The 19,374-nt window shown below is 35.4% G+C and overlaps 1 protein-coding gene across 1 annotated transcript in view; it reads right to left on the minus strand.

The window, feature by feature from the left end:
- Window positions 1–15,495, minus strand: part of LOC130047474 (uncharacterized) — a 73,911-nt gene extending 58,416 nt beyond the window's left edge. Inside the window, exon 1 of the mRNA XM_056142698.1 lies at window positions 15,243–15,495. Within this exon, the coding sequence (XP_055998673.1) occupies window positions 15,243–15,451 (209 nt within the window). The 5' untranslated portion in view covers window positions 15,452–15,495. The remainder of the gene's footprint in view (window positions 1–15,242) is intronic.
- Window positions 15,496–19,374: the final 3,879 nt, after the last annotated feature.

Genomic DNA, 19,374 nt, shown 5'->3' on the forward strand with positions numbered 1-19,374 from the left:
GCCTCGACTTTTTTATTTCTTTTTCAAAGCAAACAATTATAAATAACAATAATACATTCCGTATGCAATGAAAAAGGCCGTTAAAACTAAACTAAATTAACCAATAACTTCAAAATGGTAAAAAAAGTAACCGTAATTTTATCGTATATTCTTATTCAAAGAAACTCATGAACTCGTTCATTTATTTAGTCGTATTACGGTTTTATATGTATTTATTTGCTAAGCCCTGTTACAATGATAATTATACTATTCACTTTGAACAAACTGAGTATTTTAATTACGAATTGCACGTCAGAGTCTTCTATTATTGACATTCAAAATAAAACACGAATAACTGTTGAAGCAGGTCATGAAAAAATAAATGGCGGCGCCCATATGGATCACGAAAATTTCAGTGAACGTATATAGAAATTATCTCTTTTTCTTTTGCTGATTTTGACTTTTTTCTTTTACATACGTGTTACCTTTAGAGCCTTGTTCGCGGACGGGCCTTCGGCCCGCCCGAGCTTCGCTCGGTACTATTATGTAAACAAATTGTAAGCTAGGTTATTCCAAAATTCCACAACATATCACAGGAACCGGTAATTTAGCCTGTACATAATGATAAGAGTAAGGGTCTATACCATACCCCCTAATAAAAGCACTTGGATTACTGGAGGAGAAAGAAAATTGGTTTGGGTGACGATAAAAGCAGAATTTTCTATCTATTTTGAAGCGAAGTTTTGAGTAAAAAATTGGGTCATTCCTTTTGGGTTTTTTTCCATTGGGGATGGTACCATAGGGCCTACTATTATTATTACAGACAAAAATACCGGTTCCTGTGAATATTTACACCTGACGACCTGTGAAGGTTGTAAATAGTGAATGTGAACAGCTGCATGTGAATGAGTTAGTGTTCTTGCTGCATACTTTAGTAGTGTAGTAATTCTGGGCAACTCAACGTAGGTTGAGCTGTCTATACCAACCGGAAGTTCAGTGTGAACTGTTAGTACCCCAGTTGATTGTGATTTTCCTACCAGAGCAGACGTGTTCCACGGACCAGTTTCCTAATACGCCGCTGCCCTTGGGATACTTCTTGTTTTGACAATAATTTGGAGTGAAAGGAAGCCAACCATAATTCTGCCATCATATTTTGTTTTGACAATCATTAATATGTAGTATACTAAACCAAATGATCATAAAGCTTATTTTTATTTAATCTCTTTTTAAAAATCAAAATAATATTTTACAATAAATATGATAAAAGGAATAACAATTTTATGATTATCAAAATCTCATAGAAAATATAAATTTTGCATATATATTTTCTTAAATTTACAAAAAGAACGATGTTTTAAAATATATTTAAAAAATCAATACTTTTTATTTTCTTATAAACTGTGACTTTTTGTCCTGTGATATTTTGTCCTGTGATATTTTGTCCTACTTTTATAAAATTTCTTATTGCGACTTTTTGTCCATGGTCATTTTGTCCGTGTCTTTTTGTCTGTGACTTTTTCTCCTGTGACTTTCTGTCCTACATTCGATTGACACACGCTTTACCCGTGAAACAGCAAAAGTAACTTCACGAAAACTAATTATCCCTGTTAGTATCAATCACAGATTGGTGGTTTCATAAATTATTTTTCAGGAATATAAGTATATATATGTATTTGTACAAGTAATAAAAAAACATGTATCACGCAAATATTAAAGTAGGAATAGGAGAGCCTAGCATCATCAAACTCTATATAAAATTTGAGAGGGGGGAGATAAAACGTGTAAAGTGAAGACAATTTTTAACCATTTGACAAAAATCTGCCCAAGTTACTTCCATAAACGTGACCCGCAGCATACGAAAGATGTAGATACAAAATGTTAGATTAGAGGGGACAAGTGGTGTGAGGATCTGTTCTAATTAATATTCTCCCAAAGCCATTTTTTCCCCAATTCGAAAGAGAGTATTAGATAGGTGTCCCTATAGCTATACCTAACACAGTACATTTTTGCCTTTACAGTAACATGCGTGTATTCTCTTCTAGAGATTGTGAAAACGTCCTAACTTAACAGGTTTCATTGTGTAAAGAAAGTCTGGGTTATGTGTATATCTGTTACATAACACTTCCTGTCTGCTTCAACGCCCCAGACCAGATAAGACAACATTAGACTAGCCACACGAACACCGCTTGGTAATCAATACAAATAAAGCATCAATCTAATTAAAATGAAATATTAAATGAATCAAAATTCTCAAATTTTAATTACATTTTTGGGGCTTTGGATATCTGAGAGAGAGGGAAAAAAACGCAATGCATATTTTAAGGGAGGTAATATTATAACCAGGCTAAAGCTAGCAGCCACTAACCAACTAACCAGCAGCCAATAAGCACGTAGAAGCTAGCAGCCACTAAGGAAAATCATCAAAGGACTGAAAGTACTCATAGAAAAATATTTAATTTGAAACCTATTCCAAAGGAAATTTTTAATTTAATTAATGTTTTGAATTAATAAATGTCAATCGCAACACTCATGGGCAATTTAGATCACATGAGAGATTGTACATCAATGGTGAAATGAATTTATATCAGTCATTTGTAATGAAAGGATGAAAGGAAATAAAATTGACCACACATTTCATTTTCTGATCTTTTTGAACAATTAATTTCTCAGCTTACATGCACGAAAGTATGTGCACATTGATAATTTAGCTACCAGAATATTACAATCTTAGTCATTAAGTACCTATGAATAGATTGATATGATAGGGAAAACTATATGATGTGGGGTGCTTTATTATCTCAAGACTGATCCTATTTTCATGTGCCAATCCATTTGAAATCATATTGCATTCAAAAATCTTTTCTGTAAATTAGCTCACCTGAAGAGTGATAACCATTGCTTTGTAACAAAAGAAATCAACAAAGGAAATCTTTTGAGCAAGTGGTGTAAGGAAGCAGGATTAAATAATGAAACAAACACTTTCTCTATGATATCTGGTGAATAATACCTCCATCCTGTGAGACTGCTATCAAAAATTGTGCATTAGCTCACCTGATTTTGACATTGCGCATAGCCTACTGAAAAAAGTATAGCACAAATTTTATGACTGCTTTTAGAGTTGTAATGTATGACGACAAGGCAGAAGGAACATCAAGGCAATATAAAGGACCCCTAGAACTATCATTCACCACTTTCAGGTTTGGGCCGTAGTGGTACCACCCGGTGGCTCCCGAGGGTCGGGACAGATTTCGAGTCCCCATTTGTACTCTAGGAGGGGTGACAAGGACAATGTATCCTTTGAGGTAGAGAGTACTAAGGGGTACTCGATGTCATGTAAAGAAGAGCTCTGGGATACCCGGAGGTATTGTTTAGCTCACCTGAACTTTGACATTTTTCGTTTCTCGTAATGAAAGAGGGGGTTTTATTACTGCTTTTAGAAAATTAATCTTTGAAGACAAGGCGGAAGGAACATCAAGACAAGGTAAAGGACCCCTAGGACTATCATTTACCGCTTTCAGTTTGGGGCTGTAGTGGTACCACCAGGTGGCTCCTGGGGGTCGGGACAGATTTGGAGTCCCTATTTCTGCTCTAGGAGGGGTGACAAGGACAATGTATCCTTTGATTGCGGTTGAGAGTACTAAGGGGTACTCGATGCCATGTAAAGAAGAGCTCTGGGATACGCGGAAGTATTGTTTAGCTCACCTGAACTTTGACATTTTTCGTATCTCGTAGAGAATAAAGGGGTTTTATGACTGCTTTTCCAGCATTAATCTTAGAAGACAAGGCGGAAGGAACATCAAGGCAAGGTAGAAGACCCTTAGGACTATCATTTACCACTTTCTGTTTGGGGCTGTATTGGTACACCTCGGTGGCCCCCGGGGGTCGGGAAAGATTTCAAGTCCCTATTTCTACTAATTGATGGGAGACAAGGACAATGTATCCATCGATTGAGGTAGAAAGTACCACGGGGTACTCGTTGCCATGAAAAGAAGCGCTCTGGGATACCCGGAAGTATTGGTTACCTCACCTGAACTCTGACATTTCCCGTTTCTCGTAATGAAAGAGGGGGTTTTATGACTGCTCTTCCAGCATTAATCTTTGAAGACAAGGCAGAATGAACATCAAGGCAAGGTAGAGGACCCCTAGGAATATAATTTACCGCTTTCAGTTTGGGGCTGTAGTGGTACCACTCGGTGGCTCCCGGGGGTCGGGACAGATTTCCAGTCCCCATTTCTACTCTCGGAGGGGAGACAAGGACAATGTATCCATTGATTGAGGTAGAGAGTACTAAGGGGTACTCAATGCCATGTAAAGAAGAGCTCTGGGATATCCAGAAGTATTGTTTAACTCACCTAAAGAAGAGGTTTGTGATACCGGAAAGTATTGTTTAGGTCGTCTGAATTTTTCATACATAATTATATCTCATGTATAGAGACTACTTGGTATAATGCATTTCGTCTTTCCATCGTAAAGATTCTCCATTTCTAGACTTATCAATCCACGCATTCTGTTTGAAGCCGTAGAGGTACCACGTGGTGGCCCTAATGGGTCGTGACAGATTGATGGTCTTTACTTCTAGTCTTTCATATACTCAGGAAGGGTAAAAGAGAAATGAGGTGATGGGTCGTTGAGGAACAAGCAAATTATTAACAAAAATGCAATGATTTTCCTTAGAAAATTGTGCGTAGTACAACGTATCCCTAGTATTGTGAACGAACATTGGTAGGTACTATGGAGAATTGATATAGATTTAGCTAACGACCGCCATTTAAATGAGCTGGCGACCGCCATTTAATTTAAGTGGTAACTGCCAATCATTATCTGGCGGCGCAACTTAATTTAAGTGGCGGAAGCCACTTCTTGTATGACAACCGCCACTTATTATCTGGCGGTAGCCACTTAAGCTGAATGGCGTCCACCACATAATTCACCTGTTGTCTAACTGCCGGCTGTCACTTAATTCAGTTGTTGGCCGCGAATTGAGGGACTATTGACAATGTGTCCTTTTTTTTTTAGTTTTCTAAAGTGTTTCCACTTAAATTTGGGAAAGGGTAATTGCATGGGGTTCCAAGTAACAGTTAAAAAAAGCCATGTTGTTAAGATAGGGGTAAACTCGGGTATCATTCTTTTGTAAACATGATAGAAAGAAATATCACTGGGACTCTAAGATTAGGACAATTTTATAAGTCACGATCGTAGTCAAATTGAACATTAGAAACGAAAAAAATCATAACACACCGAATGCAGTATCTATGAGATATTCCTTCTCTACAAAATATCTATGTAGTCTATTAACCACGTGAAAAGTAGGAGAAAATAGTGTAAGTTTCCTCCTCGTGACAATTGTAATTTCCCCGTCCTGTGACCAGAAACAGTTTTCGGAATTTGAGATTGCAAGCGTGAATAATGGGTTGAGGTAAAAAGCATGGTTGAAATATAAAGAGCTTGTTATTCATTGCAGAAATATTTGACTGCAACTTGATATCACAAAGGAATTTTTAAGTGTGACAGTGCAGGTTTTCCCGATGTAATGATCAGGGTCCAGTTTCAAAAATGAAATATTTGATGACAAAAATCTTTAGACAAAAGTAGTCATAAGATCCCTTCATACCTGTACCAGGCTGAAGCTAGCAGCCACTAACCAGCAGCCAATAAGCACGTAGAAGCTAGCAGCCACTAAGGAAAATCATCAAAGACTGAGAATACTCATAGAAAAATATTTAATTTGAAACCTATTCTAAAAGAAATTTTTAATTTGATTAATGTTTTGAATTAATAAATGTCAATCGCAACACTCATGGGCAACTTAGCTTGGTGAAATTTTAACATATCTGTTAAACATGTCTATAAAAAGTGGTGTGGTTGCATCCGAATGGAAAAAAGCTAGAGTTACCCCTCTTTTTAAATCTGGTGACAATTTTATGGTGAACAATTATCGACCCGTGTCAGTTTTAGCAATCGTGAGCAAAATTATAGAAAGGCATGTTTTTAACTCATTTTACGAGTATTTGGATAAAAACAATCTTTTAATTGAACATCAATCCGGTTTTAGACCAAAGCATTCTTGCGAAACAGTACGTCAGAACATTATTGATACACGGTTAAGTAATATAGATAGTGGCAAATTAACAGGTGTTCTTTTTATTGATCTTAGTAAAGCCTTTGACACTGTAAACCACCAGGTATTGTTACACAAGCTTTTATCATTTGGTATTTGTCAAAATTCTTTTAAATGGTTTCAGTCTTATCTTAGCGGAAGATCACAATGTGTTAGATGGAAAGGTGTTTTGTCAGATGAAAAAGATGTTACAATAGGAGTGCTTCAGGGGTCCATATTGGGTCCATTGTTCTTCATCTTATTTGTTAACGATTATCCTAAATGCCTAAAGCACTCAAATGTCTCTATATATGCAGATGATACATCTCAGGATGTTTCACATCAATCTACAATGTATTGATGTTATTGAGCAAAGGTTACATGATGATCTTTTAAACTCTATGAAATGGATGGAAAGTAATAAACTTACGATGAATTTAAAGAAAACACAATGTATGTTGATTGGCACTGCACAAAAACTCTCAAAGTGTAGAAAAATGTGTATCAAAGTAGGAGATATTGTTTTAGATACTGTTAAAACGGCCAAACTTCTTGGTGTACAAATAGATGAATGTCTAACCTGGTCTGTACACACTGATTCTTTATGCAAGAAACGTTCACAGAAAATAGGCATTTTACGTCGTCTGCAAACTTTTATGTCAAATGCAGCATTATTGAAAATTTATAACACTGTTATATTTCCTCATTTTAACTATTGTTGCACAGTTTGGTGCTCAGCCAAAAACAGGGTTTTTATTGACAGACTTTTTAAATTACAGAAAAGGGCAGCCAGAATTATATTGAAGGTAAAGGTAACTCAGACGTCTACAGCTGATATTTTTAGTGTTCTTAAATGGATGCCTGTTCATGATTATGTTGTATATAGAAAACTAGTGCTTGCTTTTAAGGTTCTTAATAACATGGCACCAGAATATATGAACGTTTTTAGTTTTGTCAGCCAAGTTAGTTCCAGAACAACAAGAAGTAGCGATAGTGGCATTTTATATTTACCAAAAGTTCGAACTGAATATTATAAACGGTCTATTAAGGTATCCTCCACAATTTTATGGAATCAGTTGCCCGAGTCTGTCAGAAGCTGTGGTTCTATTACATCTTTTAAATCAGCATATTTGCAGCATTATTACTCAAATAAGTGATATATAGATATGTATATATTTATTTTCCCCCAGTGATATCGTGTGTATATTTTATGTATATATTTTATATTATGTTATCTATTTTTATATTCTCTCATTTATCTGTCTGTGAATATGTTTTATACAGGACCACAATTTAAACTAGTCATGTGTACTAATTGTGTTATCCTGTCAAAATAAAGAATTTATTATAATTATTATTATATTAGCTCACATGAGAGATTGTACATCAATGGTGAAATGAATTTATATCAGTCATTTGTAATGAAAGGATGAAAGGAAATAAAATTGACCACACATTTCATTTTCTGATCTTTTTGAACAATTAATTTCTCAGCTTACATGCACGAAAGTATGTGCACATTGATAATTTAGCTACCAGAATATTACAATCTTAGTCATTAAGTACCTATGAATAGATTGATATGATAGGGAAAACTATATGATGTGGGGTGCTTTATTATCTCAAGACTGATCCTATTTTCATGTGCCAATCCATTTGAAATCATATTGCATTCAAAAATCTTTTCTGTAAATTAGCTCACCTGAAGAGTGATAACCATTGCTTTGTAACAAAAGAAATCAACAAAGGAAATCTTTTGAGCAAGTGGTGTAAGGAAGCAGGATTAAATAATGAAACAAACACTTTCTCTATGATATCTGGTGAATAATACCTCCATCCTGTGACTGCTATCAAAAATTGTGCATTAGCTCACCTGATTTTGACATTGCGCATAACCTACTGAAAAAAGTATAGCACGAGTTTTATGACTGCTTTTAGAGCTGTAATGTATGACGACAAGGCAGAAGGAACATCAAGGCAAGATAAAGGACCCCTAGAACTATCATTCACCACTTTCAGTTTTGGGCCGTAGTGGTACCACCCGGTGGCTCCCGAGGGTCGGGACAGATTTCGAGTCCCTATTTGTACTCTAGGAGGGGTGACAAGGACAATGTATCCATTGCTTGAGGTAGAGAGTACTAAGGGGTACTCGATGTCATGTGAAGAAGAGCTCTGGGATACCCGGAAGTATTGTTTAGCTCACCTGAACTTTGACATTTTTCGTTTCTTGTAATGAAAGAAGGGGTTTTATTACTGCTTTTAAAGAATTAATCCTTGAAGACAAGGCGGAAGAAACATAAGACAAGGTAAAGGACCCCTAGGACTATCATTTACCGCTTTCAGTTTGGGGCTGTAGTGGTACCACCAGGTGGCTCCTGGGGGTCGGGACAGATTTGGAGTCCCTATTTCTGCTCTAGGAGGGGTGACAAGGACAATGTATCCTTTGATTGCGGTTGAGAGTACTAAGGGGTACTCAATGCCATGTAAAGAAGAGCTCTGGGATACGCGGAAGTATTGTTTAGCTCACCTGAACTTTGACATTTTTCGTATCTCGTAGAGAATAAAGGGGTTTTATGACTGCTTTTCCAGAATTAGTCTTTGAAGACAAGGCGGAAGAAACATCAAGGCAAGGTACAGGACCCCTAGGACTATCATTTACCACTTTCAGTTTGGGGCTGTAGTGGCACCACCCGGTGGCTCCCGGGGGTCGGGACAGATTTTGAGTCCCTATTTCTACTAATTGATGGGAGACAAGGACAATGTATCCATCGATTGAAGTAGAGAGTACTAAGGGGTACTCGATGCCATGTAAAAAGAGCTCTGGGATACCCGGAAGTATTGGTTACCTCACTTGAATTTTAACAGTTTTCGTATCTCGTAGAGAATAAAGGGGTTTTATGATTGCTTCTCCAGCATTAATCTTTGAAGACAAGGCAGAGTAAACATCAAGGCAAGGTAGAGGACCCCTAGGACTATCATTTACCGCTTTCAGTTTGGGGCTGTAGTGGTACCACTCGGTGGATACCTGGGGTCGGGACAGATTTCGAGTCCCCATTTCTACTCTCGGAGGGGAGACAAGGACAATGTATCCATTGATTGAGGTAGAGAGTACTAAGGGGTACTCAATGCCATGTAAAGAAGAGCTCTGGGATACCCAGAAGTATTGTTTAACTTACCTAAAGAAGAGGTTTGTGATACCGGAAAGTATTGTTTAGGTCGTCTGAATTTTTCATACATAATTATATCTCATGTATAGAGACTACTTGGTATAATGCATTTCGTCTTTCCATCGTAAAGATTCTCCATTTCTAGACTTATCAATCCACACATTCTGTTTGAAGCCGTAGAGGTACCACGTGGTGGCCCTAGTGGGCCGTGACAGATTGATGGTCTTTACTTCTAGTTTTTCATATACTCAGGAAGGGTAAAAGAGAAATGAGGTGATGGGTCGTTGAGGAACAAGCAAATTATTAATAAAAATGCAATAATTTTCCTTAGAAAATTGTGCGTGGTACAAAGAATCCCTAGTATTGTGAACGAACATTGGTAGGTACTATGGAGAATTGATATAGATTTAGCTAACGACCGCCATTTAAATGAGCTGGCGACCGCCATTTAATTTAAGTGGTAACTGCCAATCATTATCTGGCGGCGCAACTTAATTTAAGTGGCGGAAGCCACTTCTTGTACGGCAACCGCCACTTATTATCTGGCGGTAGCCACTTAAGCTGAATGGCGTCCACCACATAATTCACCTGTTGTCTAACTGCCGGCTGTCACTTAATTCAGTTGTTGGCCGCGAATTGAGGGACTATTGACAATGTGTCCTTTTTTTTTTTAGTTTTCTAAAGTGTTTCCACTTAAATTTGGGAAAGGGTAATTGCATGGGGTTCCAAGTAACAGGTAAAAAAAAAAAGCTATCTTGTTAAGACAGGGGTAAACTCGGGTATCATTCTTTTGTAAACATGATAGAAAGAATTATCACTGGAACTTTAAGATTAGGACAATTTTATAAGTCACGATCGTAGTCAAATTGAATGTTAGAAACGAAAAAGTCATAACACACCGAATGCCGTATCTATGAGATATTCCTTCTCTACAAAATATCTATGTAGTCTATTAACCACGTGAAAAGTAGGAGAAAATAGTGTAAGTTTCCTCCTCGTGACAATTGTAATTTCCCCGTCCTGTGACCAGTAAACAAATTTCGGAATTTGAGATTGCAAGCGTGAATAATAGGTTGAGGTAAAAAGCATGGTTGAAATATAAAGAGCTTGTTATTCATTGCAGAAATATTTGACTGCAACTTGATATCACAAAGGAATTTTTAAGTGTGACAGTGCAGGTTTTCCCGATGTAATGATCAGGGTCCAGTTTCAAAAATGAAATATTTGATGACAAAAATCTTTAGACAAAAGTAGTCATAAGATCCCTTCATACCTGTACCAGGCTGAAGCTAGCAGCCACTAACCAGCAGCCAATAAACACGTAGAAGCTAGCAGCCACTAAGGAAAATCATCAAAGGACTAAGAGTACTCATAGAAAAATATTTAATTTGAAACCTATTCTAAAAGAAATTTTTAATTTGATTAATGTTTTGAATTAATAAATGTCAATCGCAACACTCATGGGCAACTTAGCTTGGTGAAATTTTAACATATCTGTTAAACATGTCTATAAAAAGTGGTGTGGTTGCATCCGAATGGAAAAAAGCTAGAGTTACCCCTCTTTTTAAATCTGGTGACAATTTTATGGTGAACAATTATCGACCCGTGTCAGTTTTAGCAATCGTGAGCAAAATTATAGAAAGGCATGTTTTTAACTCATTTTACGAGTATTTGGATAAAAACAATCTTTTAATTGAACATCAATCCGGTTTTAGACCAAAGCATTCTTGCGAAACAGTACGTCAGAACATTATTGATACACGGTTAAGTAATATAGATAGTGGCAAATTAACAGGTGTTCTTTTTATTGATCTTAGTAAAGCCTTTGACACTGTAAACCACCAGGTATTGTTACACAAGCTTTTATCATTTGGTATTTGTCAAAATTCTTTTAAATGGTTTCAGTCTTATCTTAGCGGAAGATCACAATGTGTTAGATATAAAGGTGTTTTGTCAGATGAAATATCTTAAAAACTACAAAAGTTACAAGTGTAAATGTTGGTGCATGTCTTGTGAACATAAAATCCCATCTTTTTTGTAAAGGGTTTATTTGTATCCTTAATAAAAGGGTTGGCGAAACTCTGGACTTTTGTCGTGCCCAGAGTTAAATGTCGCACTGTTAAATATGAATTATCACATAAAGAATTCGTGAAAGATATCTCACTGAGTGACATGTGTTCCCTTTATATTTGTATGTACTGTTAACTTAGTATTTGTTTTCCAGCACAGACAATTTCCAAAATTCCATCCATTATTGTGTAAGAGTTTGTAATATTGTCATTCTTTGGAAGTATACTTTTGATTTCTACATTGAGGGGAAATTAAAAAAATCAAAAAGAAAAACTTGGGTTATATTGCTTGCTTTTAAGCTACAATGTGCTATCCTTTACCTTATTGCACTTAGAATTTACTTTTTTTTGTGTGCATAACCTTCAATTGTCTGTTGGTGTCAGCAGAATATAAGCAATACAAATGAATCAATCATTAAATCAATCAAATACATAGGCGTACATTCTAACAATATAGATATAGTAGATTGGAAATAACTAATGATATTTTTACAATTGATATATCGAAAAAAAAAATCATCATTTTGAATTTGAATACTGACTAGAACATATTAGTAATAATGCCGATTTTTAAAACTTCACTCAAATTACAAAGTCTTGTCTTAGAATGAAAAAAAAGTTTTTAACCTATTTTTGAATTATTGTTGAAAATACTGTATTTTCCTATTTATTTTGCTGTTTGTTTGGAAAATATATCAAAGTAATGAATTACAATATTCAAATCAGTTGCAAGTATTAACTTCTTTTATCATAAAGTATGAATTTGAAATACGCACCTATTGGGTATACATATTGAATATATATTGGATAAATCAGAAACTGTAAAATCGCGTGGATTTAGCGCATTTTGATTGAACAATCCTTTTGCCACGAAATGTAGTCCTTTTCAAAGCATTTTAAAATCTAAATTCACATAACATTTTAAGTGAATATTTTGGACCAAAGAAATAAGAAGTGAACCATTATCTACACAGTTATAGCATTCTGTGCATTGTCCTCAAAGACTGATAAAGTAGTTTCCTTAATCACCAAACCTTTCTGTAATTGTGCAATAAGAATACTTATCCTAGTATGAAATGGGGCTCACGGTGGGTGTGACCGGTCAACAGGGGATGCTTACTCCTCCTAGGCACCTCATCCCACCTCTGGTGTGTCCAGGGTCCGTGTTTGCCCAACTATCTATTTTGTATTGTTTGTAGGAGTTATGAGATTGATCACTGTTCGTTATCCTCACCTTGCATACACTTATATAAAGCCATGACGAACTCAATCTAATCTCCATGGATGGGTACATCCTCATTTACATAAAATCAATAATATGTCAATATTTTAGAAAGTCGATTATTTGGCAATATATCAGGATAAACCAAATGGTGAATATAATGGTTTAACGGCGATAAAAAGGGGTGTGTTCTCCTCAAATTATTCATATCTTCAATTTGATGACTCGTACTTGACAACCCGTGTATGCCGACCAATCGTAACTAATCTTACTGAAACATGTTTCAAGACAAAAACGTAAGACGCCCTCGTAAATCTTTTGCGATATCAAACGCCATGAAATTGGAGCTCCAGGCTCGTATCAGAAGACAGGGCAAGATTACATATCTATGTTCAAGATGAAAACATTTAGTGTTAAAAGAAATTAAACAAATGTTGCTCTTAAAATACTTTGTTGTATTGTTGACTTTGTATAATATTATCTATATTAAGTGCTTTGTTTGTTTGATATTCGTGGGATTGGTTAACTATATATCGTTAACCGATTGGTTTATTTTTAAACCACGGGACAACCCATACGTCCCATACGGAGCATATGTATGTTACTACAACACACTTCATCTTCACTATGTTGGTGCATTTGGGAGGTGTTGGAGGGTGAGGCTGGATCGCAATGAGATGGATAGTATTATGGCAGATAATACAGTCACCATTTGGTTAACGATATATAGTTAACCAATCCTATGAATATCAAACAAACAGAAAATAATTTGTTGTATCGTTTACTTTGTATCTATAATACGTAGCCTTTATCATTATATTTAAAGATTTTGGGGTTTTAAGGGAAAGTGGACATTCGTATTTCGTAATATGCCAAACTGAGACAATTTTTATAAACCATTTCCAGAACGTATCCAATTTTTGCGACATTCTTAGACAACCTTTGCTGATCTAAAGTCTCTAAACTTTAAGAAATCGGTATCTACACGTAGAATTGACGCACATGAATAAGGACTCCTCATCATTCACAATATGTTTCTATTTTATTCGAATTGTCAAGGATACGCGGTTTTTAAAAACCACATACTGTTAAAACTTTCGCGAATTGTAGCTTTACAATATAAAAGAGTTTGATGTGTATATATTTATGTTTAATTTTTTAAAGTTTACATTGTTCAATTTTGACACAAAATAAAAATCAATGCGAAAGCTGTTTTTGTTCAATATCATACAAACAGGTATGTAGCGAATGGTGACTGAAAATTTGGAAGTTGAAATAAATTCTAAAATGAAAATACATCTACTTTTTAAAAAAAATGTTTGATACGATTATTTTGTAGTAAATAGACAGATAATTTTAATAATGAAATCCGCATTTCACATTCAGAAATATTTTGTTGTTTGTTTAAATGCAAATTTTCCAATTTATCAGTATGCAGTATACATGGATCTAAATTCATTTTCCTAGAAGTAAATACATTGTCACAGAGAGAACATATATCCTCTGTTTATTTCCTTACTGTTTACTTTTAGTTTTGAAATCGGGGCAGGCTATTGACAAACAAGTTGTTGTTAGAATGGTTTGAACATTCTTATTTAAAGTCAGCAGTTTGCAAATTATATGGTCGTTATGATGATCTAGTTTGCCAATACAACCTATCATTGGGTCAAATGCTGTCTGATGTGTTTCAGTCAATTGTTAGGCCGTTCTATACAGGCTGATTTTGGCAGCGGATAACTCCGTTTGCCTGATCAAGACATACAACTCACGGCGGGTGTGACCGGTCCACAGGGGATGCTTACTCCCAGGCACCTGATCCCACTTTTGATATATGTAGGGGTCCGTGTTTGCCAACTTTTAATTTTGTATTTATCATGAGAGTTTGAGATTGATTGCTGTTCTTTATATTCACCTTTCATAGTAAATGTAAATATCAAAATACACTTGATGAAGAACCCGTAATATAAAGAAGGGAGGACAGCGACCCTCCATGTCCGTGAGTTCGTTTCCATTAGCGAAATGAGAAGTCGGGCATATAAGGACACATGGATGCTAATAGTAAAGGATGACAATTAAGTCATAAACTGATAGCACTATTTTTGATTTTGAATAGACAAGATTCATACCGGTATATTTTGCACATGAATTACGTCAATGGCCAGATCTGAATGGTATCAATCCAATGTCCAATATAGACCTTTCTGGTATTTGAAGCAAAATTATTATTCCCAAAAAGTATAAGAACATTTGAAAGAAAAGTCATGTTATTCATTTTATGTGCCTACTATAAAAATTCATCGAAAGAGACGGAAGCAAAGGACATGGAATTCGTTTTTCAAACCATATCAATAAAAAACCATCGTAATAACATGGTTACAAATCTTTCAAAACCCCTGTATCATTTCTAAACTAATTCACACACAATGTACTATATGTAAACATGTCTAATGCTATAAACAATCTTTTGAATTAATTTTGACTAAAACATCATAGATATACAACCGTTACTATGTATTTTACTTTGTAATATTTCTGTGCATGACATCATACATTTTTAATGTGAAGAATTAGTAAGTTGTGAGAAAGTTTTTCCGATCATATATCAATATACAACATCTTCAAATCAAATCAAGCAGTTATTCAAATCAAAATAAAGATATCTATTGTTATGCTGAAAATCTTTAAGAAATAATCCGAAAAATCAAAACCTTTTAATGAGTCCAGCCTTTCTGACGTAGGTCTTGCGAGGGTTATCGGGATCAGCATCATAGAACGCAGCAGTGTTGAACCTTTCTGGGGGAATATCCTGAACATGGTCTTCTCCATTCACAAGAACTCTCCAGAACTCGTCAATGTTGTCAGCTCCTGGAAACATGCAACCAATGCCAACTACGGCAATGGTCGAGTCTTCATCCATCGCTTGAATGTATATTGAAAATGTGTTGATTTTACATTGCAGAACTGTTTTACTCCATTTGAAACAAAAACGACTTGATACGATTGGAACATATTAATGTTACTGCACCTTACCGTGTATTTAAATATATAATGCTTCGCAGAATTTATGACGTTGGAATAATTTCACGGGTCATTCTCATACAAATTATAAATTTTCTCCTCTTGAGTCACTACATTACGTAGCTCCCTAACAGGACATAGATGCTTTTTTCATAACTAAGGGAATGACTCACCTCGCAGTAGAACATAACTGAGGATTGTCAATTCTAAATTTCTTGTTAAATAATTCATTTAATGAATAAAAGCCCTTTCTTATCAAAACAAGGGGATTTAAACATTGCTCTAAATCACAACTTACATTAGTACTACATGTAGTATCAACCCGCTTCTCATTATCTACAGTGTATCATAATGTACGTTTCATACTACGAAAATATGAAAGATAATACTACGAAAATATGAAACATACCTGACTTCCAAACAACGGCAGTGTCAATAGATACATGTACTCATTCTGCTCACCTGACATTGGTAATTTTGTATATACTAGAGGCACAGTAGAGATTGGCTATCGTTATTTTTCTTGCATTAACTATAAATTTGTCATGAATTATGGTATCAACAAACCTACTGACTTCACCAGGATGAATACGGGCTAAACCCTTACTAGATTTTAAGCTTCATCTAGACCTACTCGTCTGATCATGTCCCTAACAGTGGTACTATGACCATTTTTGAACAATTTTTTTTTCTCTTTTCAATTCTGTTTACAATCAGTCCATCTTTTTTATTTTTTTTGAATTTCATAACCGATTGCTTACATGTAAAACCCATTTATCAGATTCCGTGATTCTATGTTTTTCTTACACATCTACCCTAGACATGATCAGTACGGGAATGTCTGATGTTGATTCAATTTCCTGGGCTGCCTATTCTTTGTTTTTGTTTGGAGTTGGTCCATTTTGTTAACTTATTCAAACTTGTCGTTTACATTATCTTTCTCTCAAACTTTGTTCATCTCTTACTTCGTTTACATAGCTTATTTTCATTTATTTATTTATTTTTTTTTTTTTTGTATTTGTTACTTACTATTATCTTTTATAAATCATGCATGGTTAAAATATAATCTCTCTGGGTACGAGTTAGCTTTACTATTTGTCAACGTAATTGGGTTAACTCGTTCCACTTGAGATTAATTAAGTTTATCGTTTTTCTTTTCGGACATTTTGGATCAACTCTTTGGACAAATAAGGCATGTCCTAATTCGCTCCACTTTTAACATAGACTGGCAAGCCTAAAGACCAAAAACATGTAGTCTGCGTTGTAAATACGTTTGTAGATTAGTGTAGTTGTAGTGCTAGATGCATTTATATGTAGTTTTTGTTATTATGCTCTGTTGATATTGACCACATTATGTAATTGTTTTCGTTTGTCCTGAAGAAGGGACGGGTCGTCCCGAAAATTTGACAATCTCGTTGTTCGTGTCGTTGGTCATTTTAGTGCTTTGTATATATATATATATATATATATATATATATATATATATATAACGTCGCCTGAGAACCAATCTGTTCTATCACCAAAAACTGATTTTGAGAAAATTGACCTCAAAGTTTGGTACCCTATATTTGTTTATCCTTATGGCGTGGTGAAGCAAACTTTTAAAGATAATGAATCAAAAGGTGTATATTTCGCAAATTTAAATCCTGATTGATTGTACAATCTCCAGAAATACAAAATCCAGAGCCTTTCAGTTGGAAATAGAACATTATTGCATTCACGTTTTGCACTTTTGTTGAGAACTATTTTGAGTTTGGAAATAGCACACAATGGTTCTATGTAATTCATAAACAAAATAAGATGTTACTGGAGTTACAACATTTGCTGTTTACAGTAAAGTTTCCTTTCTTATCATATAATATGTGTATTTCAAATCAGAATTAAATATACGCTTTGGGAACAATATTATTTGATTTTTTATTATTCACAAAATTATGGTAAATTTAAACACGTAATGTTATGTAAATTCTGATATTGATTCACAGTGATTTTTAAAAAGAAAAACGAAACCTTTGACAAATCCTTAAAAATCAACTTTTAATACCAAAACATCAAAACACAGAGTTAATTTACTCGCTTTGCATTATCCTAAATATGAACTTTTCAACAACAAGAAACTTCAAAACATTGAAGTTCAAAGAAACATGAAACATTTGTACATAATCAGGTTTTTCGCCATCAATTTTCTGTTCGTATTACTTAGCACATTTCTTGGTTTTAATTTTTTTTTTCAATTGACAAAAAAAATCTCAAAGATTTCACGATCTTGAAAGGGCATGAATTTCAACATTGATCGGAAATATGTTTTCTTCTCTTTAGAAAGTGCTGGGGACTTTGTCATGTTCTTTGGTATGGGAAGAAGTACATTCGGTCATGGTTCCTTATTTCTGGTAGCTTGTCCTCTGATTGATACTTCTGTGAATTCCTTGTCAACAAATGATGTTTTGAATTGTACATGGAATGGTTTCTCTGACACATACGAGAGCTCTTTAACCTTCGAATATGGCACTCCGCAAAATTTCATTGTTTTTGAAACGTTCTGAAAATTGTAGAAAATTGTTTTTTGTAATTGCATCTCTTTTGAATGCTTAGGTCTAATGTTTCTTAAAACACGTATCAAACTGACAGGACTGTAGATTTCGGATATCCGAAGGCCCTTCTCTAGATGACTGTGGATGCTGTCCACCTCCTGTGTTGATGAGTGTCCGGGGGTACAGTACTTCTGTATTATCTGTGTGATAGAAGGATTCTGTATCATGAAAGTTTTCAAGGCTAGAACCATAACAGAATTACGATTCTGAGGAACGCAGTAATCTGACCAAAGAATGATAGAGTCCACTGTAGGGTGGTCCTTCAAAATAGTACAAAGAATGACTTGAAGGGCACTTGCTATTTCATTTGCCCCTCTGCCTGCAATACATTCTGCCCAGAGAGCATTATAAGCTTTTTTGTCAAGTGAACAGTGTGCAGTCAAGTTGTATATGTTTAATTCTCTTTTGTAGAAAAAACTAGATACATTTGCCCGAGGACATGTGATGACATTCTGCAAATCGAAACAAATAATAGCTTCGGTTGTGCTTTTTGATTTCCTATCCTTTTCTCTTTCTTCTTGAGTCTCAGCCCTATCTTTCTGGTGACCATCAAATTTTTTTTGAAGTGCTCTTGTGACTCTGTTTGCGTCTGTCTGAGTCTCATACTCCATGCACTGATCACACCTATCCTTCTTTGGAATATGGAATCCTATGTTAAACTCTGTATTCATTATAACGATCTAGTTCGTCAATACAACCTCGCAATGGGTCAAATGCTGTCTGACGTTTTTCATACCGATTGTTAAGCCGTTCTTCGCACACTGATTTTGACTGCGGATAACTCCGTTTACCTGATCAGGATATGGGGCTCACGGCGGGTGTGACCGGTCAACAGGGGATGCTTACTCCTCCTAGGCACCTGATCCCACCTCTGGTGTGTCCAGGGGTCCGTGTTTGCCCAACTATCTATTTTGTATTGCTTGTAGGAGTTATGAGATTGATCACTGTTCGTTATCTTCACCTTGCATTAAAGAAATTGCGATAAAAGTGAGACTTCACAGGTATCATGCCATTTTCAGTACACTTCTCAACATACAGATTGTACATCTTTGTCAGGTTCAGATCTGCATCCTTGGAAAAGACTCAATATGTTCACTTACGAACGTTTTTGCATTATCTGCAGTTCGTGATCTCGTGTGTTTATCCCTCTGGTTTGTAAATTCATTGCGAGCTGCTTTGTCGTGGAACCATTTTATTCTCTTTTGACTGATATCAATGGTACTCAAGTAAA

Source organism: Ostrea edulis, chromosome 1 (genome assembly GCF_947568905.1).
Source record: "Ostrea edulis chromosome 1, xbOstEdul1.1, whole genome shotgun sequence".
NCBI classification, from domain to species: Eukaryota; Metazoa; Mollusca; class Bivalvia; order Ostreida; family Ostreidae; genus Ostrea; species Ostrea edulis.